General features: G+C 39.2%; 2 protein-coding genes and 1 pseudogene across 2 annotated transcripts; 2 read left to right on the plus strand and 1 right to left on the minus strand.

The window, feature by feature from the left end:
* Positions 1–846: 846 nt before the first annotated feature.
* Positions 847–3,724, plus strand: LOC126619293 (protein farnesyltransferase/geranylgeranyltransferase type-1 subunit alpha). The gene is made up of 5 exons (XM_050287617.1): positions 847–1,185; positions 1,689–1,798; positions 2,481–2,601; positions 2,771–2,866; positions 3,131–3,724. Exons 1-5 carry the CDS (start codon positions 937–939, stop codon positions 3,563–3,565), a joined length of 1,011 nt encoding a protein of 336 aa, XP_050143574.1. The 5' UTR covers positions 847–936; the 3' UTR covers positions 3,566–3,724.
* A 481-nt stretch (positions 3,725–4,205) lies between these two features.
* LOC126619292 (endonuclease III homolog 1, chloroplastic) lies at positions 4,206–17,962 on the minus strand. Its single transcript, XM_050287616.1, has 10 exons — positions 17,774–17,962; positions 17,518–17,630; positions 16,219–16,282; positions 7,191–7,318; positions 6,808–6,874; positions 6,174–6,265; positions 5,852–5,989; positions 5,673–5,777; positions 5,419–5,502; positions 4,206–4,686 (listed from the first exon to the last, which is right to left on the minus strand). The coding sequence occupies exons 1-10, from the start codon at positions 17,919–17,921 to the stop codon at positions 4,543–4,545; spliced, it is 1,083 nt and encodes a 360-aa protein (XP_050143573.1). The 5' UTR covers positions 17,922–17,962; the 3' UTR covers positions 4,206–4,542.
* Positions 17,963–18,989: 1,027 nt separating this feature from the next.
* LOC126619703 (60S acidic ribosomal protein P0-2-like) lies at positions 18,990–20,180 on the plus strand (annotated as a pseudogene).
* The last annotated feature ends 2,320 nt before the right edge of the window (positions 20,181–22,500 follow it).

Genomic DNA, 22,500 nt, shown 5'->3' on the forward strand with positions numbered 1-22,500 from the left:
TCCTAAGATGTAAGATAGGATTCTATTTGGTTTTGATTATATATATTTCTTACTTTCAAATCCTACAAAATCCACAACTTAATAAAATCCTACAAAATCTTTCATTTTTAAATACACCTAGATTTAGATGAACTTTAAAAATGACTATTAAAATCTTAATTGACTAAATCCAAATTTGCATGAATTCTAAAAAATCCTTTTCAAATCATTTGGTTAATTACACTAGGATTTTTAAATTTTTTAAAATCATTTAAAATCCAAGTTTGACTACACCCCTTAAAAATAACGTCATAGAATAGCATTACCCTATCTTATAGTGTTTTTAATATAAAAGAAACATAACGAAATTCAAACCTATTCAACCGGCGAAGAGATCCTAAGTCCTAGTATTCCTTTTGTAACATGTATTTTGTTGTGTCGCAAGTTGCTTAATAGGAAAAAAAAAAACAAGTATTCCCATTTCCTTGTAAAATTGGAAAACTTACACATTTAAAAGTGTTTTTAAATAATTGAAAGCGTTTTTAATAAAAATATTTTTTAAACAAATCTTTACTTAAAGTTCATTTAGATGTGCTTTTAAAATGTTCAAAATCTCATTTGGTAAAAATATTTTTGAAACCTATTTTTAGTAAAAATAAAAGTAAATGATGAAAAAACATTTTCTAGAAGAAGCACATAACTAATGTTTCTTGGAGAAAGCGCTTTAAGTATTTTTAGAATTCAAAAATATTTTATCTAAAAGAGTTTTCAGTTATTTTAAAAGTATTTTCGAACTTTTAAAATGCTAAGTGAATTTTTAAAAAACATTTCCAATTATTTTAAAAGCATTTCGGCTAAGTGAAAGAAACAAACAAGGAAAGAAACATCAGACGCCACCTGCGATTCGGCTTTTACCCTCTCTTGCCAGAACGCAAGGACCCATAAGGGAAGAAGCTGATGAGAGAGAGAGAAATGGACTCGGACGAAGAACAACTGTGGGTCCCATTCAAGAGTAGGCGGGAATGGTCGGACGTGATTCCGGTCGAGCAAGACGACGGTCCGAACCCGGTCGTCCCCATAGCCTACAAGGAACAGTTCACAGAGACCATGAACTACTTCCGAGCCGTCTTCAAGGCCGACGAGCGATCGCCTCGCGCCCTTCAGCTCACCACCGAAGCCATCGGATTGAATTCAGGAAACTACACTGTGGGTTGCTAGTCTCAGTCCCGCTCTCCCTCTCTTTTTTTTCGTTTTTCAATTTTGAATTTTCCGAGATTCGTTTACTCTGTTTGGTTGCTGAGAAAATATGGGAAATTGGGATTTTGTGATTGAGGCGTTAAAAGCGTCATTTTTTTACTATCTGTCTTGAAATACCCCGAACCATTTACTGGTGAATGGTGATTTTCCTTTCTATTTTCATATCCCTGGAGGATTTTTTTACTTTTATGCTTTGTTTGGTTGCTGAGAAAGTTTTAGTATTTTGTCATTCATTAGGAGTTGCTGAAAGATCGTATTTTTAGTGGGTTTTTCTTCTCTTTTTTCCTTTGATATGCTTGCAGGCCTTTTCTTATTGTTTGTTTGGTTGATGAGAAAATCTGGAAACTGGAAAAAGAAAACTCTACTTGAGTAGTTGGGTAGATTTGAGATACAGTAAAGTTAATAGTGAAGCTTTCTAATTGTTTCCTTCTTTTTTTTCCCTCACTTTGTAGATATGGCATTACAGGCGCTTAATACTGGAGACCCTTAAAGCTGATTTACAGAATGAACTTGATTTCACCGATCAGATTGCGCAGATTAACTCCAAAAATTATCAGTTGTGGTCAGTTACAAGTCTCTTTATATGTTTCCATCGGAACTTCATATCGATTGGCCGAAATGTTTTTGTTTATGAATTTTTTGAGATAATTGTTTAAGTCCAATATGTGTATCTCATATGGTGTTCAAGATCTGTTCTTGTACGCTTCTGTTTCGTGATTTTTGATAAAGTACGTTTGGCATACACATGATCTGTCTGACAGGCTAGAGAATTCTGGCAAAGACGTTGATGTAGGACAGTTTAAGTTGTCACTTGTAAGGGATTTGAACTTTCTACCGCAATTGCTCATTAGCTAGTAATTATATGAAATCTTCTAGGAATCTGGACAGCGAATATCGTCATGCCTCTATGTAGTTTTTTATGTTTGTGTAATTATTTTCCTTCTTTATTTTACGTCAGTAGTAATTACTCAATTGCTGTAGCTTGGATTGAGCTGCTTTATGGCTTGTTTGGAAGATTTTTTGAAATGGCTGAAAGCTTTTTATGTGAAATTGTTTTTGGGACCCAAAAACATTTTCCCAAAAGCACTTTCAGTCATTTTAAAAGCACTTCCAAACGATACCATAGTCATGAAATGAATCTATCAACAAATATTTCCCCTAAACATCTATGAGACTATGAGTTTACTAACTTTGTACACGTACCTCTCGAACCACTCCATTAATCTTATTGCTGATACTTGCAGGCATCATAGGCGGTGGGTTGCTGAGATATTGGGAACTAATGCTACAAGTGCGGAACTTGAGTTTACAAAGAAGATACTCTTGGGTGATGCTAAAAACTATCATGCTTGGTCTCATAGGCAGGTTTGTTTCTTCGTCTGACTCCGGTATGCTAAATGCATGAGACGATTATTTTAAAGCACTTATTTTTGTTATTTGGATGAGCACTTTGAGCACTATTGCTCTTAGTATGTATTTTGCATTTGGTTTACAAACGGGAATTTGTTCTCATCTATTTTTGTTTTCAATGCAGTGGGTTCTCAAGGAACTTGGAGGGTGGGAAAATGAACTTGACTATTGTCAGGAGCTCCTTGAAGAAGACGTTTTTAACAATTCTGCTTGGAATCAGGTATGCATAGATTATGAATATTCTTTTACCTGCCATTTGTTCCTAAGTTCTTAGTCACATAGTTCCAGAAAATAAAGTTACATGCAAGTCTTGAATGTGTAGCATTAGGTTAACTGGACATACATATATGTATTGTTAGACTATCTGACAGTTGATCTATGTTTCCGCTTTCCAGTGATATTGTTGATCAACTGCTTTTGAAGTTTAAGCAGTATTGTTGAGAGAGATTTGTGTATTTGACCACCGTATCTTTTTCTGTGACAGAGATATTTCGTCATTACAAGATCTCCACTCCTGGGAGGCCTAACAGCTATGAGAGAGTCTGAAGTGTCTTATACTCTTAAAGCCATTGTAGCACACCCAGAGAATGAGAGTTCATGGAGATACCTACGAGGGCTTTACAAAAACGACAACAGGTCTTGGGCGAACGACCCTCAAGTTGCTTCGTTATGCTTGAAGGTTTTAAGTGCCAACAACGATTGTATCTTTGCTTTGAGCACACTTTTGGATCTCATGCGCCATGGTTTCCGAGCAAGCGAAGAGCTCAGAGATGCTGTGGATGCTATAAGAAACTCAAACTTGGTAGAAGCAGAATCGGACTTGACAAAAACTGTTTGCTCGCTCTTGGAAAAGCTTGATCCGATAAGAGTTAACTATTGGAAGTGGCGTAAGAGCATCCTTTGCGAAGGTGCTAAATAGTAGAGGTGACTGAATAACCCGACTTTTGTGGCACATCCCGTCGATTAATTAAATGTTCTAGTTGAAGTTGAGTGCAGTTTCATGTTTGTTTCCATGGATATTTATGTTGTAACGGTAGAAAACCTTTGACAAAAGAATAAAAACAAAATGATTAAGGAAGATTGGTACCACACTTGCATTGTCACTGACATGATAGCAAATTCTTAATGAAAATTTAAATGATGCCTGATATGTTTTTTTTCATGATTACAAAGGATATTTTAGACTACGAGGAAGGGGGAGGGTTTAAACTCGAGATGCAATGAGTTGAGTTGAATAGGAAGGCCCATAATGTTTTAGCCTAGAGTTGCCTATGAATTCTCAGAGAGGAATCAAGCTCCTCGTAGTTCAAACAATTTTAATGATTGAATGACCCATTAAAATAAGTGTTTGGGACTTTGGTGTTCAATACCAATTTTAATTTGGTTTTGGTTGCGTCTAAAATTTGGTACTAGATTCCTACATACCCTTAGCAGGATCAAACCGACGTAGTTTAGAAATGGTTTTTTGAAGTGGTTTTGTTTTGGGGGTGCGGTTGTATCTCAAATTTTGCACTAGATTGCCTGCATACACTGTTTGTGAGGGATCAAACGACATGCAGTTCCGAAAATGATTTTGGATATATAAAATTTGGTTCGAACATTCGTCATATGGAAATGATATAAACTTTGACCTTAGATTTGAGTTATACAAATGGTCCGAAAGTTCTTCCACAAACATACTTCCAGTTGACACCCTTCCCTAGTTTACACTCCCCTTCCAACAAAATACAGAGGAATTAATTGCTCTCCAATCAATACAACTTACCTATAGTACGGGGTGAAAAGACACAACTTCACCTAGGCAATCCAAGCATCCATGAGATTCTTCGGGATTGAGATACGTACAAAACGCAGACAGAAGCAGAAATGATCTGTTTCCCCTCTGACATTCAATTGTCAAAGCTTCTTGTTCGAACCAGACTTCTTTGACTTGGATGACGGACTTGAAGCCTCTTTGAATGCAGATGGGCAAAACTCGCTCACACTGCACAATCCACAACGAGGTCTGAGGGGAGTGCAAATTGTCTGTCCAAATCCTACCTGTTCATATATATATAGAAGAAATGCATTATCTTTTTGAAGAAGAAACAAATTTTTATTGAAAAGAAACAATAAAATACAAGAGCGGACCAGAAGTCCGCAAAAGCGCAAACAAAACAGGATAAATAGCAACATCACCTTGACACTCAGAAACTACAAAAACATCACAAAACCAACACATCACAATACTAACTAATAGCAGCTTTGTGGCAATAGCAATAACAAAACACAAGGCTATATATAGACACAAAGAAATCAGCATTCAGCTCGTTTTTCTGTGGAGATAGAGACGGAACATTCAATAAAATGTCATAGACCAGAATTTCACCCGTTGGAAAAGTGAAATTATGACGGTAAGATCAAATTTATAGATGATGAAGAATAGTAACCAATTTTTTTTTTCTGCATATAATTACTAGTTAAAAATGTTGAAGCAATAACTTCAAATCAAAGACTCAAGAATTATCCCTTCTTAACCCATTTCTAGTAGATGGTGTGATGACAGGTTATGAGAAGGGTTACCCAAGTTAAGTAACTTAACCTTTGGATGGATTCTTATAGCATATTAAAAATATAAACGTCAACATGCCACGAGTTCACCAAATGCAAACACATGTTCGCACTACGAGTACAAGCTTGTGTCAATGTGTGTCTACACTTGTATTATGTGCAAGTAATTTGTAAATGTTGTTTCAACATATCAGTGGTATTAGCGTAGTGAGCTATGCATACCAAAAGAGGGTTTATGGGGTCCCATTCTTCCTTCGGAAGCCACAATTGCAATGCCTCTCTCGTTTGCTCAGGAGTTGAAGTTTTCTAGCAAAGCAAATAAAGATTATCCAATAATTCCATATTATCGTAGTTGATACTTAAGTAACTCAATACAGTATGAATTTTTTCGGAAAATTTGTTTATGAGAATGAAATAAAGTTGAGAGCTGACTTTAGTACACCATATATGGTGCTATCACAATAGATGCATTGTACCTGTTTTTTTCCTGGCCGTGACACCCACCCAAGCCTATTGCAAATGCGGTGCACATGGGTATCTACACAAATACCTTGAACATCGTTCCAACCAACATTCATAACCTAAGCACAACAAAACAGGAAACTTTAAGAACCTAAGATGACATGCTAATTTAAATAAGTGAACGCAGCCCTACCAAATGAGCCATCTTAGGACCTATTCCTGGAAGTGAGAGTAGTTCCTCCAACGAGCTAGGTATATCTCCATCATACTTTGTGAGACAAATGTTTGCAACTTTCTTTAAGTTACCAGCCTTTCTTGTATAAAATCCAACCTACATATACAGAATTTAAAAGCTATAGTTGAAAATTCATAAAGTTGTTAAGCAAATTGAAAGAACTACAAATTTAACTTTAAATAGGTATTAATTATTTGGGTTTACCCCAATATTGGACTAATTCTTGCCAAAGAGAAGGTTTTTACACCATTTTTTAAAGTGGGAGTAGAAAAGAACATACCGGGTAAATCAAACTTTTAATGGTTGCTTCATCAGCTTTATCAATGGAATCAGCAGAGAGCAGACCATTTTGAAGTAAACGCTGAATAGCTCCTGCATTCCAAATAGATTGTTCAGTGGAAGAAAAAAAAACTGTAAGTAAGATGCAGAGTAACTGAGAAGACTTTATGGATCGGAAATAAGTAACATGCACACTTTTGGGACCAATAGCTTACAAAGTTGTACAACATCTAGATTCTTTTAAGTTATGCTTAATAGATCAGTATCTATCAGCCAACTTTGTCATGTAAGAGTGAAAGATGGAAAAGCTTTCCAGACTGTTTAGTAGGGCAAGTGTCAGAGTGAAAACAAACAATGGTAGAAATAAGATATCAGTTTCTTCTTCTCATTGATTCCATTTAACAAGAATGTGACTCCTTTCATCTTTTGACCATATTTCCGGCCAACGTCTTACTAGAGTTCTTTTGAACTATCTTCGTAACTAGTTCCTTTTTAGGCATTTATCCATCAATGTGGGTAGGTGGGTTAGTGGGGGTCTGTGTAATACAGCTATGTGCAGTGGACCAGATACATGCTCACTACTTTAAATAACCTTCAAGCTTGACAAAAGGATTACCTGGCTAGCCCAAACTTACCATGGTTAACATGATCCTTCGTTTGGCTTGACAAGAGAGAAGACACCAAGACAGCAAATCTTCGTTCCTGATTTTATTTTGTTTTTCACAACATGACATATATTCATGGAATAACAATATAAAGGCATTTTATCATGCAGCAAAAGTTTGAAATATTCACAATTAGGAATTGAAAAAGGTGAAGCTATAGTTCTAGACGATTTCTAGATGTTAGGATCATGGTTATCAAGGAGTTACTATATGGATGCCTTTAATAAATTATTTGAAGCCGTAATCCAGAAAGAAAGAGTTCAATCTAGTAAGATTACAACTTAAAATCTTCAAAACTCTATCAAACCCATTTTCATTCTACTTTGCATTTACAGAAGTGAGGAAACTGATACCTTAGGAGGAAGAGAGCTTCCAGCTTTCTCGCAACCCATACTGTCTACTGGTGCATCTTCAGAAGACCTCATTTTGCGAATCCCATCAAGGACTTTCTCCCAGTTAGCAGGTGGTTTACCTGTGTCAACTGAAATGAAAAATTTAAGCTTACGATATATTTTGACGATAAACCTATTGGGGCATCAACTCCGCCTATGTCTTACATGGCCGGTCCCAAGCCCGGATAAAGGAGGAGGGGGAGGGCGTCAGGTAGTCGACAGCCGGCACTCCATGATCACGTCGAATCCTTATGAAAATGAATCCAGAACAAAATCGCGCTAAAGCTAGGGCGTCACCCGTAAGTGGCGCGCTGTGTGGCCCGAGCACAGTGATAAGTGAGCAAGGGTCGCTGTATCTCCATCGGCACCCGGATGCAGTGTTAAATGAGCAAGGGGGCCATAGAAACTTCTTTTCGAACGACTCCACTCAAAGTTGTTTGGGAGCATATGCTCCTATCAACTTTACCCGGGACACACAAAAGAAGTACTTTGATCCTATTAGACGGGGGATGGTGAAGAAGCTAGGACAGAAGGGTAGAGTTCAAGAGAGCAAAATGCGTTTAGGAACGTGGAATATAGGAACCTTAACGGGAAAATCTATGGAAGTAGTGGAAGTTATGGTGAGGAGAAGGATAAATATTATGTGCCTACAAGAAACTAAGTGGGTTGGTAGTAAGGCAAAGGATCTAGAAAACTCAGGGTTTAAACTTTGGTATTCGGGCACAAATAGAACGAGAAACGGTGTTGGCATCATCGTAGACAAGACCTTGGTACAAGATGTTGTAGATGTCAAGAGGGTAGGAGATAGAATCATGGCAATCAAGATTGTAATAGGACAAGAACTTATCAATGTGATTAGTGCGTACGCACCTCAAGTAGGGTTGGATACGAGTTCGAAGGAGAAATTTTGGGAAGATCTTGGAGACTTGGTGCAAGGAATTGCTCAGACGGAGAAGTTATTTATAGGAGGAGATTTAAATGGACACGTGGGCAGGGAGACAGGCAACTATGGAGGTTTTCATGGTGGCCATGGTTTTGGGGAGAGAAACGAGGATGGGGAAGCTATCTTGGATTTTGCAATGGCATATGATCTCTTCTTAGCCAACACCTTCTTTAAGAAGAGAGAAGAACATGTGATCACCTACAAGAGTGGGTCGTCAAAAACACAAATAGATTTTCTTCTAATGAGGAAAGGGGATCGTATAACTTGTAAGGATTGCAAAGTTATACCAGGAGAGAGCGTGGCTAATCAACATCGCTTGTTGGTGATGGATGTACATATCAAAAGAGTAAGACAAAAGAACAAGACTTGGAAGTGCCCAAGGACTAGATGGTGGAATCTAAAAGAAGAAAAACAAGCCATTTTCAAAGAGAAGGTAATCACCCAATGTGTGTGGGATAGAGAGGGGGAAGCTAGCCAAATGTGGGATTCCATGGCTAGTTGTATCCGAAAAGTAGCAAAAGAGGTATTAGGAGAGTCCAAGGGCTTTGCCCCACACCAAAAGGAATCTTGGTGGTGGAATGAGGAGGTACAAACAAAGGTGAAGGCTAAGAAGGAATGTTGTAAAGCCTTATACAAGGAGAGGACCGATGAAAATGGTGAAAGGTATAGAAAAGCGAAGCAAGAGGCGAAGAAAGCTGTGAGAGAAGCTAAGTTAGCGGCTTACGACGATATGTATAAACGACTAGATACCAAAGAAGGAGAGTTGGATATCTATAAACTATCTAGAGCAAGGGAAAAGAAGACAAGGGACCTAAACCAAGTGAGGTGCATCAAGGATGAGGATGGAAAGGTTCTTGCTACAGAGAACGCGGTTAAAGACAGATGGAGAGGTTATTTTCATAATCTTTTCAATGAAGGACATGAAATGAGTGCTTCTTTAGGGGAGTTGAGTAACTCAGAAGAGTGTAGAAACTACTCTTTTTATCGTCGAATCCGGAAGGAAGAAGTGGTTGTAGCTTTGAAGAAGATGAAGCATAAAAAAGCAATAGGCCCAGACGATATACCAATCGAAGTGTGGAAACTTTTGGGAGAGACAGGTATAACATGGCTCACTGACCTTTTCAATAGGATTTTGAAAACGAAGAAGATGCCAAATGAGTGGCGAACGAGCACTTTGGTGCCTATCTACAAGAATAAGGGCGACGTACAAAATTGCATGAACTATAGGGGTATTAAGCTAATGAGTCATACAATGAAGCTCTGGGAGAGAGTCATTGAGCATAGATTGAGGCAAGAGACACGGGTTTCGGACAACCAATTCGGGTTCATGCCAGGGCGCTCAACCATGGAGGCAATCTATCTCTTACGAAGATTGATGGAAAGATATAGAGATGGGAAAAAGGATTTACACATGGTCTTTATAGATTTGGAAAAAGCGTATGATAGGGTCCCAAGAGACATTCTTTGGAGGATTTTAGAGAAGAAAGGAGTACGAGTAGCATATATCCAAGCTATAAAGGATATGTATGAAGGAGCAAAGACTGCCGTAAGAACTCATGAAGGACAAACCGAAAGCTTTCCCATAACTGTAGGATTACATCAAGGCTCATCCTTAAGTCCTTACCTTTTTGCGTTGGTAATGGATGAGTTAACAGGACATATTCAAGATGATATTCCTTGGTGTATGCTTTTCGCAGACGATATAGTGTTGATAGATGAAACTCAGGAAGGGGTAAATGCAAAGCTTAACCTTTGGAGAGAAGTGTTGGAATCTAAAGGTCTTCGCCTAAGCCGATCAAAGACAGAATATATGGAGTGCAAGTTCAGTGCAAATGGAAGCCAAAACGAGTTAGGGGTGAAGATCGGAGATCAAGAAATACCAAAGAGCGACCGTTTTCGTTACCTAGGATCTATCTTGCAAAAGAACGGAGAATTAGATGGAGATCTCAACCATAGAATACAAGCTGGATGGATGAAGTGGAAGAGTGCATCCGGTGTGTTATGTGACCGCCGTATGCCACTGAAGCTCAAGGGAAAATTTTATAGGACGGCAATAAGGCCGGCGATGCTGTATGGCACAGAATGTTGGGCGGTGAAACATCAACACGTACATAAAATGGGTGTAGCGGAGATGAGGATGCTTCGTTGGATGTGTGGGCACACGAGAAAGGATAAGATTAGGAATGAGGATATCCGGGGTAAAGTAGGAGTAGCCGAAATTGAAGGAAAGATGAGAGAAAATCGGTTACGGTGGTTTGGACATGTGCAAAGAAGGCCTACTGACGCTCCGATTAGAAGATGCGACTATGGGACAGAGGTTCAGGGCCGAAGGGGTAGAGGAAGACCTAGGAAAACTTTGGAAGAGACTCTAAGAAAAGACTTAGAGTACTTGGATCTAACGAAGGACATGACACAGGATCGAGCACAATGGCGTTCTAAGATTCATATAGCCGATCCCACTCAGTGACTTGGATTTTCCAAGTCTCCAACCGAGAAGTTTTCCTTACTCGGAAAATTAAGAGAACACTACCCAACCTACATGCTCCACTCAGAAAGCTTCAACATACAAGCTTCAACAAAAGAAAATTCAAAGAACTTAGCGAAGAAGGCTTTGGTGTATCTAACACAATACGTTGAAATGAAGGAAAGCTTATTTATTGATATCCCCGATAAGCTACAAATATGTACATATACATGAGTCAAAATAAACACACAAGAGGGAGCCTTCACACAGGTTGCTTAGGAGAAGTCTCAGCAGTCGGTAGAGCCCCAGAAAGAGAAGGCACCGGAGGGGGATCATTTGGAGCCTCAGTACTGGACAGAACCCTAGAAGGAGGAGGCATCAGAGGTTGATCATTTGGAGCTTCATTACGCGGTACAGCCCCAGAAGACGAAGGCAATAAATGCCTTTGGAACAAACCCACAAATCTCTGATGATCAAGTAAAACCTGACCATCAGTTTCCTTCATCTGGTCAAGCTTCCTCTTCATGTTTGTAGCATAGTCATGTGCGAGCCGGTGCAACTGTTTATTCTCATGCTTGAGCCCTCTAATCTCCTGTTTGAGACTCATCACTTCAGCCGCCAATGATTCAACTTGGCGGGTTCGAGCAAATAGGCGTTGGGCCATATTAGACACAGAACCTGCACACTGAACACTGAGAGCCAGCGAATCCTTAACAGCCAACTCATCAGACCGTTTGGAAAGTAGTCTGTTATCTTTGGGAGTGAGAAGGTTCCTGGCCACCACCGCAGCGGTCATATCATTCTTCATCACGGAATCCCCAACGGTAAGAGGACCAGTAGGGGAGACGAAGGATGGGCGCCATATGTTGTCTGGAGAAGGCGGGGCTGCCTCTTCAACAAGGTTCAAGTCAAAACGACGGTCGGAGGGGCCAGACATTTTCAAAGGTGTTGAAGAGAGAAGAGGTCGGACAAATCAAGATCTTAGAAGTGTAAGAATGAAGCTTCTACTGGTGGAGATTCAAGTGTGCTTTGGAACTTAATGCCAGCCCCTATAAAAATCTGCACTCGACGGAGCTTCAGAAATCGAAGAGGCGCCTGCTCAGAAATCGAAGAGGCGTTTGCTTTCTCAAAAGCTGGGCTGCTTAGAGATCACGAGGGTTGATCTCAGAAATCGAAGAGGCGTTTGCTTTCTCAAAAGTTGGTCTGCTCAAAGACCTCGAAGGCTGATCTCAGAAATCGAAGAGGCGCTCGCTTTCTCAAAAGCTGGGCTCCTCAGAGACCACGAGGGCCGATCTCAGAAATCGAAGAGGCACCTACTTTTCCAGCCTTGTCAGCACCTGTCACACGCACACTCAGCTTTGCGGAAATTATGGACATTCTGTCGAAGACTTCTGGGAAAGTAGAAAACACATGAATCTTACTGTTCAATCACCCACTTCCCACACGCAACAATAGCTCATGGGTACCACATAAAACTTTGCCAAAGTTCTCTGCCAAAGTTGAGCACGTGAAGCTTGCAGCTCCCACTACATCGCTCTGACCAAGAAGGGTAAAAGAATAGCAAAGAAACAGCACTAACAAAGTTTAGACCCATAAATTTTGAAGGTCTAGCTACCATATTATTACCCACAAGGGTAAAGGAACAGTACCACTGCTGGATAATTGGAAAGTCCCTGTGTGTCAACCTCTGTGCTTTGTGGCAAGGTAGACTAGCAAACATGCCCAACCTTTACTCATATTCGAGAAAACACTCCCAATAGGATTGCTTGCTCCAAAATCGAAGAGGCACCGTCCTCCTAATCTCGAGAGCCAGACTCCCAACATGACTACTTTCTTAAAAATCGAAGAGAGGGTAAAGGAACAGTACCATTGCTGGATAATTGGAAAGTCTCTGTGTGTCAACCTCTGTGCTTCGTGGCAAGGTAGACTAGCAAACATGCCCAACCTTTACTCACATTCGAGAAAACACTCTCAACAAGATTGCTTGCTCCAAAATCGAAGAGGCACCGCCCTCCGAATCTCGAGAGCCAGACTCCCAACATGATTACTTTCTCAAAAATCGAAGAGACACTGCTCCCCGAATCTTCGAGAGCCAGACCCCCAGCATGATTGCTTTCTCAAAAATCGATGAGGCATCGTTCTCCGAATCAATCGAAGAGGCGCTCGCTTTCTCAAAAGCTGGGCTGCTCAGAGACCACGAGGGCCGATCTCAGAAATCGAAGCGGCACCTACTTTTCTAGCCTTGTCAGCACCTGTCACACGCACACTCAGCTTTGCAGAAATTATGGGCATTCTGTCGAAGACTTCTGGTGAAGTAGAAAGCACATGAATCTTACTGTTCAATCACCCACTTCCCACACGCAACAATAGCTCATGGGTACCACAGATAACTTTGCCAAAGTTCTCTGCCAAAGTTAAGCACGTGAAGCTTGCAGCTCCCACTACATCGCTCTGACCAAGAAAGGTAAAAGAATAGCAAAGAAACAACACTAACAAAGTTTAGACACATAAATTTTGAAGGTCTAGCTACCATATTATTACCCACAAGGGTAAAGGAACAGTACCACTGCTGGATAATTGGAAAGTCCCTGTTTGTCAACCTCTGTGCTTCGTGGCAAGGTAGACTAGCAAACATGCCCAACCTTTACTCACATTCGAGAAAACACTCCCAACAAGATTGCTTGCTCCAAAATCGAAGAGGCACCATCCTCCGAATCTCGAGAGCCAGACTCCCAACATGACTACTTTCTCAAAATCGAAGAGAGGGTAAAGGAACAGTACCATTGCTGGATAATTGGAAAGTCCCTGTGTGTCAACCTTTGTGCTTCGTGGCAAGGTAGACTAGCAAACATGCCTAACCTTTACTCACATTCGAGACAACACTCCCAACAAGATTGCTTGCTCCAAAATCGAAGAGGCACCGCCCTCCGAATCTCGAGAGCCAGACTCCCAACATGATTACTTCCTCAAAAATCGAAGACACTGCTCTCCGAATCTCGAGAGCCAGACCCCCAGCATGATTGCTTTCTCAAAAATCGAAGAGGCATCGTTCTCCGAATCTCGAGAGCCAGATACCACAGACCACTTTTTCAAAGTGCTCTGACAGAGTTAAAACATGTGAAACTGGCAGCTCCCACTACCGTGCTATGACCAAGCAGGGTAAAGGAATAGCATTACTACTTGTTAGGGAGACTCCTATATATGTCGACCTCCATCCCCAACGGACAGGCAGACCTGCAAAAATGCTCAACCCTTCATCATATCTGAGAGGGCACTCCCAACGAAGCCTTTCGAAATATTCAGCTTTCTTTCCCCCCGATAATACCTCTGCAAACAAGCTATACTAGAGCAAGAATATCTCATATCATCAGGGTTAAAAGCAAGAGTATCCCATATCATGCTTTTTCCCTGTCTTTTCCTTTGACCTTGTTTTTACCTGCAAGACAAGGAGAAAGAGAGCAATCAGTCAGCACTTGGAATCAAGCTTCCAGCCAGGAACTGACTGCCTGGAACCCCTTACCTGATTACTTACCTGGCATTGCTCTCGAGTACTCATCTTCAACATCTTATGTTTCCAGGGAAGATTCCGCATCTGCTTGAGGAACAGATAGGGCAAGTGCGAAGGATACAAGGAAGCATGTGGAGACAAGCGTAACAGCACACGTGCCGATACATCCATTACTCTGTCAAAAGCAAAAGTATCCCATATCAGCAGGGTGGAACGTACTCTAGATTTGATGGACTTGTTTTGACCCTCAAATTCTTCAGCCGGCCTTATACTCTGGAGGAAACCAGAAAACCCTCCAGCTCAGTTCAAGAATAAGCCTGTGGAAAGTTACTTCTTCAAAAGCAAAAGTATCTCATATCATCTCTTCTCATTTTTCTTCTCTTTATCCTTCATGCTGCTGCAAGATGGGGAGAAGGTGAACAATCAGTCGGAGCTCTGATTGCTTACCTTGTCTGTCACCTCTTTCAGCAGACCCCCTAGCTCGGCGACTTGGAGGACTCCTACTACATGGTTTGTATCGCGCTTGACCAAGCCTGAAACTACAAGTAAGCTTCAAGTGAAATTGATACATTACCTTGTGCATCTCCACCAGTTAAAGATACCACCCCTGGATGGAGGAAGAGTACTCCCAGAGAAGATGCCACATCTACCTATGAGACAGATAAGGCAAGTCAAGACGACACCACACTCCGATACTTAGAAGTACTCCGATACTTAGAAGTTTCGTGATTACGAGATCATTCTCTCACAATATTTCCTAATGTCATTTGTACTAAATCATTCACTTGTACTCACTAAAGGAGAGCTTGAACCTATGTACTTGTGTAAACCCTTCACAATTAATGAGAACTCTTCTATTCCGTGGACGTAGCCAATCTAGGTGAACCACGTACATCTTGTGTTTGCTTTCCTATCTCTATCCATTTATATACTTATCCACACTAATGACCGGAGCAATCTAGCGAAGATCACAAAAAGCGACCGTTTTCGCTACCTAGGATCTATCTTGCAAGAGAACGGAGAATTAGATGGAGATCTCAACCATAGAATACGAGCTGGATGGATGAAGTGTAAGAATGCATCCGGCGTGTTGTGAGACCGTCGTAGGCCACTGAAGCTCAAGGGAAAATTTTATAGGACGGCAATAAGGCCAGCGATGTTGTATGGCACAGAATGTTGGGCGGTGAAGCATCAACACGTACACAAAATGGGTGTAGCGGAGATGAGGATGCTTCGTGGGTTGTGTGGGCACACGAGAAAGGATAAGATTGGGAATGAGGATATCCGAGGTAAAGTAGGAGTAGCCGAAATTGTAGGAAAGATGAGAGAAAATCGGCTCCGGTGATTTGGACATGTGCAAAGAAGGCCGAATGACGCTCCGGTTCGAAGATGTGACTACGGGACAGAGGTTCAGGGCCGAAGGGGTAGAGGAAGACCTAGGAAAACTTTGGAAGAGACTCTAAGAAAAGACTTAGAGTACTTGGATCTAACGGAGGACATGACACAAAACCGAGCGCAATGGCATTCTAGGATTCATATAGCCGACCCCACTTAGTGGGAAAAGGCTTTGTTGTTGTTGTTGTTGTTGTAAACCTATTGGGGCATCGTGACAATTTGTGAGGAGAATCATGATAATTTATGAGGGTAAACTTATTGGTGGCCTCAGTCTAAACTGTAGCGACACTATTCTGTTATATATATATATATATATATATATATATATATATATATATATATATATTCATTTTCACACTTCATCAAGACAAGTCTTGTCCTAGCCCCAACAAAAGAAGAAATGAAATGTTCAAGAAACAAAATAGCACTCTGCGATAAGCAGAACACTCAATGTATCATTTTAAAATGATAAATGCATGAAGAGTGCTCGCAAAACAATAACATTTTATAGCTATGGTACAATTTCAAATCGCAAATGATTTTTTCTAATAATATATCCACTGGAACAGAATGTACTTCATAGTTCATAACTTTCTTCAATTTGACATCTGCAAGCAAGAGCTCATTTCACCAGGAAGCCGAAAACATCTAATCACGTGTTGTCAAAAGATGTACTTACTTGAATTGGTAGGTGTATTCACTTTTTTGTATGCGAATTCTTCAATATCAGGTAGGACAGCCAGCTGCAGGGAAGGAACTGATCATAATACATAGAATAGTTCCTCTGTTAAAACTGTGCAAGATTTTACGAATACGAATGGTTGAGCTTCAAGTTTGCATACATTACTGATGCAATAAATGCTACTCAACCTTCAGCAGTTGGGTATGGCTTTCGTCGAGTTGCGCATGAGTTTTTGGAAGTAAGAAATGGGAGCTATGTTTTTAAAGTCCAACTAGACGCAAGATGTAACCATTACCCAGTAACATGGGCATTAATTCACATACTATTTTTCATAATAACTCGATTACTTTCACTGCTCAATGTAACAAAAGGTAATAATTCAGTGTATCCTAGCGTTAAAAGTTTAACCTTGCTAATATAAAGTGAGGCTTCCTTTTTGGGATCTGAATACCAGACAAAACAAAATGTTGCTACTTGCAAATGATATGAACCCTTCTGTAAACGAAGAGAGCGGGAGAAAATGAGGGAAAGAACCTGGAGAGGGGAATGTATTTATTCATGTAACTGCTAGTTCCATGTGGTCTTACTGAATTCAGCATGAAAGATATGGTACGAAGGTTAGAGACTCAAGTAACAAATAAATTATACAAATAATTAAGGGCTTGTTTGGAACTGCTTTTAAAATGACTGAACGCGCTTTAGAGAAAATGTTTTTAGGTTTCAGAAGCACTTAAATTGCTTCCTGCAAAAGAAGCACCAGTTACGTGTTTCCTGCATGAAGCGATAAAGTGTTTTTCCAGGATTCACTTCCATTTTACTAAGGATTAGTTCCAAAAGCATTTTCACCAAAAGCGCTTTCAGCCTTTTAAAAGAACTTCCAAACAAGCCCAAATTTCTTTCTAAAATGAACTTGTGATTATAGTATGTAAAACTGGTTAGCTCTTGAAATGAAAAAAGGGCGAAACAAATCAATCGAATGAAATTCAAACCGGAGTACCAATTGAAAAGGGACTTGCCGATACTTAGACTTAGAAGTTGGAATTCAAAAGTAAACACATCTCCAAACACAAGAAATGCACTTAAAAATGGAAAATTTGAAAATGTACATCCCAAAAATACCAACTTTTCCAGTTTTGAATATACACCTGAACAATTACGAACACAAAATCTAGCTCAAATTGCACAACAAATTATATCAAAGCTGAAACAACTCCAAATGATAAATTCCTTAATTAGAAAACAATTAAGGGAAAAATAAAAACCCCATATTTCGAATGACTGAAATTAAATTCTCACTTTCTGGGGAATGGGTTTTGCTTCAAGCTGTAACTTTTGAACTTCTTCTGTCCTTTTCACTCTCTTTCTCCTCGAAAAAACACGAAGCTCTGCTGCTGAACCGTTTTCAGAGCCTGAAATTTCCAAAAAAAAAATCCAACATTAGAACAAAAACATATGAAATTGGAACAAGCATTGTATTATTATGGTATTAATATTTAAAAAAAAAATTAATCAAAGTAACAGAGGAGGACAGAGAGAGAGTTTGAGGAGTGACCTGGGTTTGGGTCTGGGTCGGAAGTGGGTATCTCTGTTTTGGATTGAATGGGTTTGACAGAGAATCTCGTTTTGGACATTCTGTTGAATTGGATTCGAGCGGTTGCAAAGCCGAGGGTGGAGGGGCTTCTCACACGGACATGTAGCATTTTTTTAACTTGGTAAAGTATTTTTGGAAGGACACACTTCCCATGAAGAAAATCCTATATACCTTAATAAAAAGGGGTGTGATCTCCCACGATTTTTTAGTTTTCAGCCGTCGGATCAGATGAATTGAAGAATATCAAGGGACATAAATTAACAAAGGGTGTGTGAAAAGTAAAAAGGGGTGTGTGGAGACACACCCCTAATAAAAAATGAGAACCACTATTTTACCTTAAAAAATAAAAAAAATAAAAAACCGTTATTCATACACCTATTTTTAGTTCTCACTCACACACTTTTATTTATTTTTATCTATTAATTTTTTCAATTTATTTGATCCGATGACTGGACATTAAAAAGGCTACGTGATAGGTAAAATGGAATTGGATCCGTTCCGGACCTTAATGTCCGAAGCCTAGGGATCAATTCATTTGGGCCTTACAAATTCAATCTAACGGTTCTCATTAACTCATTTTCCTGGCCCACCACACAAAACCAATTGCTTTGATTTCTTTTACACACCAATCAGCGGCCCAGATGAATTGATCTTTAGGCTCCGGATACTAAGGTTCGCCAATTCTAGGTAAAATGAGTGGTATCCTTTAATACAGTATTTTATCTTAGACTATTGATTAAGTTCAACGAATGATCTTGATTGTTAAATAATTAAAAAATTTATTATCTTAGACTATTGATTAAGTTCAAGGAATTATCTTAACCGTAAACGTTAAAGATTATCTTAGACCATACATTAAGTTCAAGGAATTATCTTATACTATTGATTATTATTATTATTTTTCAAACGAGATATCTATATGCATGGCATCCTGCATTCTTTTTTTTTTCTATCATCAACTTCACAGGTTCTTGATAGCGTGTTCATCTTCAAATCGAGTTCCCACCTTTGACGCCAACTTCTCAAGATTTCATTGTGCGTTTTGTGCTTCCTTGTCTCCGTAACCATGCTCTTTTGACCATCTTTCTCTTCACAAATCGAGTTCCCACCTTTTTTCTGCCATCTCGTTTAGGGTTTGTCCATTTGAAGGTCATTCGCCGTAATTTTGTTTTGCAACATGGCTGACATCGAAGAATACTCTAACGACGATGATTTTGGTTACAGTAGAGAGTATAACAGTGATGATGCATCGTACAATGAAGACTACAATGATGGTTTTGGAGATTTTGACAAAGGCTTGTACAATCATGATAATATAGCTTACGACAGATATCTTAACAAAAGGAAACCTTTTTTAAACTTGGATGATTATGTATAGAGTTTTCTTATTTTACATGGTTTTGTTGCTAACATATTTGCCTTGAAATAATGCAGCTGCTCGTGCTTGGTTGTGGGCTTAATAAGTATCCCTCATGATAATTTTTTGTTAGTTTTCCAATAATTTTTTTTTATATGTTTTACCACACATATATATATATAATTTCTAGCTTGATTTTGGTTTGAACTGAATAGGTTGGAGCCCCTGCTCGTGTTGGTTTGGTTGCTCCAATTGATCTCGGCCCATCTCAGACCTCTTTCTTCCAGGTGTGTGATAATATCCGTTCACGTACGGTAGATGCACATTTCACCACTTTCACGGCAGATGCCCGTGTCACATTTTACAGGAGTTCTGACTTGGCACGTTTCACATTTCAGGTGCTCAACATCCCCACTAAAATTAACAAGGGCACCGTCGAAATCATTACCCCTGTCGAACTTATCAAGAAGGGTGACCAAGTGAGCTCTTCTGAGGCAGCCCTCCTTACACAAGCCATTCTCATACGGTCTTGTCGTCCGGACTGTAAGTATGACAATGGTTTCCGTCTTGAGCCGAGAGGTGCTTGATTTGACTGAGGATGACCTGATGGAGAAGTTTGCTTCTGGTGTCTCGCTCAATGGTCACTTCACTGGCTTTGGCCGTCTCATACCCCACCCTTGCAGCTACGTACATGTTCCTCCATGCTTACAAGAACGTATTGGCATTGTCGTTTGCCACCGAGTATAATCTCCCACAAGCGGAGAAGTCAAGGAGAATCTCAAGGTACTGTGCTATTTTTCAACTGTTTGGCTCCATCTGTCTTAGGGCAATGATTTAATTGTGGGGTAACAATGCGGAGGGGCTCCAAGCAAGCAAGTTTGCTGTTGCCGCAACCCCCTGTTGCAGCTGCTGCTAAGCAAGAAGAGAAGAAGCCTCAGCTTGTGGATATGGAAGCTACATTCGCGCAGTGTAGGTTCTTGCCGGGCACAATTATGTTTTTTATGCTGTTAACGTCGGATATAAGTTTTTGGTATGGTGGATATTTTCTAATTGGCTTAATTGTAGCAATGGCCTTTAAAAGTTACCAATAGTTTAATTTTGTTTATGAACACTCATATTAGTTTCTTTAGTTCTCGAACTTAACAATGTGTTGAACTATTGGTCATTTCACTAAGATTTTGTCGTTAAATTTAGGGGTATTTTAAGAACTTTCAATTTTCCATTAATAATGTGTGCAACACATTGTAAAGTTCAGGGACCATTCATACTCCCGATTCCCTACTAGTAAAAAGTACTCTTTTTTTTTCTTTATGCAATTATATTTTTTACTAATACGGAACTTGTTATTTTTAAATTCTCAATCATATAAATTGGGAAATGACACCTATTTATATGGAATTTAACTTAGGAATTAGAGGTCTCAAATTCTAAGTTTTTTTCTTTTACCAGAAAATTCTAAATTTATATATACGTTTATGAATCCAAACAAAAACAATATTAAAATGTCTTATCCACCTCTAAATAGTAGTCCATGCTATGATATCAAAGTTGTGATACCATAGGGGGCTTGAGAATGAAAAATTCACATGCTTTGCAAGTTCATGCTTGAGAAATGATTTTCTGGCCTATAATATAAAGCCTTCTAACTTCCTTGGTATTCACTTTTACACAAGTATGTCCTCATTGATGAGTGAAAATATCCATTATAACCCAAATGCAGCTTAAGGGGTCGGAAAACAAATTAGTATTGAAGTCGTCATTTACGATTAAGACTTCTCATCTATAATTGAAGATGACTATCATTGGATCATAGTTGTTAACGCTGAGCACTTTAAAGCCCAAACAATGAGGCTGGCCAATAAAAGAAACCAGGAAGCCCAACAAGAGAATGCAAAGCCTAAAAGCAACTCCACAGTGGGCAATAGCCACGTGGATTGGCAACAAAACCAATCCAATTGCCTGCCAAAGTGAAGTCAACCCATTCGAGGCAATTGGGCTGAGGGGGAGCCCATCGGAGAAGTTAGGTGCAAGTCCAAGGGCTGAACGCTTGAGGGGGGAGTGATGCAAGACTGATGTCAGCCATATTATAAAAAAAATTTGGTCAGGCACATGCACAACACGCGCTTGTGGGGGGCACATCTCCAACAACATTTCAGGCAATTGGGCCTGTGTGGCAACCTACTCAGTAGCCGTTGTTGGACTGTTTGATTTCCAACGGAAAAATAAAAAATAAAAAATTCAAACCTCCCCCAACGGCTAGATGACATGGCACAATTTGGATTGTTTGATTTCCAGATCAACGGTCCATGTTTTTCAGCTATAAATTATTATTTAAAAAAAATTCAGATATTCTACCATTAGGCCACGTGTCATGATCTGGACTGTTGGATTTCAATTTATTTTTTAATCCAACAGTCCATATTAATTAAGTTAATAAAAATTAAAAAATTAATTAAAAATCTAAAAAAAAAATTCAAAAAAAAAAATACCTTACCATTATCTTCGATCTTATACCACATTTCCATATTTTCAAATACTTTCAACCACATTCTAATATTTCTCTCAAAGTTTTCATATACTTTTGTTTGCAAAAAAAAAAAAAGGCTAATGATGTAGGTTCAAATTGATCAATGATTGAATTCAAGCTACTCATTGATTTCCCACAAGATCCTTGAAGAGGTTATTGTCAGAACTCAAGATTTATAAACCATGAAGAATGATAGAGATTTTGAGATATTTTGATTTTTGTGTGTGATTTCTTAGGATGGAGGAAAAAAGAAGAAGAAAGAATTAGGTTGTAGATAATGCCATGTGGCACATCGTGATTCGCCAAAAATCTTATTGAAATATATCCTCAAGGATTCTAAATAGATAGTAACACATGACATGACGAGATTGGTTAAAAATCTTATCGGAAATCTATCGTCAACGATCCTAAACAGGTACCGACACGTGGAGCAACAGAATTGGATAAAAATCTTATCAAAATCTATCATAAAAAATTGTACTTTCGAATAATAACACGTGGCGTGATGAGATCGGTTAAAAATCATATCCTAAATTACAAATAAAATTATTTTTTATTATTTTATAAAATAAAAAATTCTAATATTTTAGTACGAATTGCCTAGGCTATTCAATTCAAGAGCGGCGATGAAAGAGAAAATTATTATTCATTAAAGACAAGTACTATTCACTTGAGGGAATTGAATTACCTATTGTCATTAGAGCAAGTTCACCCCTAAGGACTTTGTACCGGCACCCAGCGCATTTATCAACTCAAGTAAACAGTAATAGACCCTAGTGAACAGTAATAGATCAAAGCATCTCC

The sequence above is a fragment of the Malus sylvestris genome, chromosome 4 (genome assembly GCF_916048215.2).
Source record: "Malus sylvestris chromosome 4, drMalSylv7.2, whole genome shotgun sequence".
Taxonomy (NCBI): Eukaryota; Viridiplantae; Streptophyta; class Magnoliopsida; order Rosales; family Rosaceae; genus Malus; species Malus sylvestris.

Coding starts and splice junctions, on each gene's coding strand:
- LOC126619293 (XM_050287617.1), top strand. CDS start 937: ATGAGAGAGAGAGAAATGGACTCGGACGAAGAACAACTGTGGGTCCCA. Junction 1,186..1,688: donor TGAATTCAGGAAACTACACT/GTGGGTTGCTAG, acceptor CTCACTTTGTAG/ATATGGCATTACAGGCGCTT. Junction 2,602..2,770: donor ATGCTTGGTCTCATAGGCAG/GTTTGTTTCTTC, acceptor TTTTCAATGCAG/TGGGTTCTCAAGGAACTTGG.
- LOC126619292 (XM_050287616.1), bottom strand. CDS start 17,921: ATGCTACATGTCCGTGTGAGAAGCCCCTCCACCCTCGGCTTTGCAACC. Junction 17,631..17,773: donor CGACCCAGACCCAAACCCAG/GTCACTCCTCAA, acceptor TGGAAATTTCAG/GCTCTGAAAACGGTTCAGCA. Junction 4,687..5,418: donor ACCCCATAAACCCTCTTTTG/GTATGCATAGCT, acceptor ATATATGAACAG/GTAGGATTTGGACAGACAAT.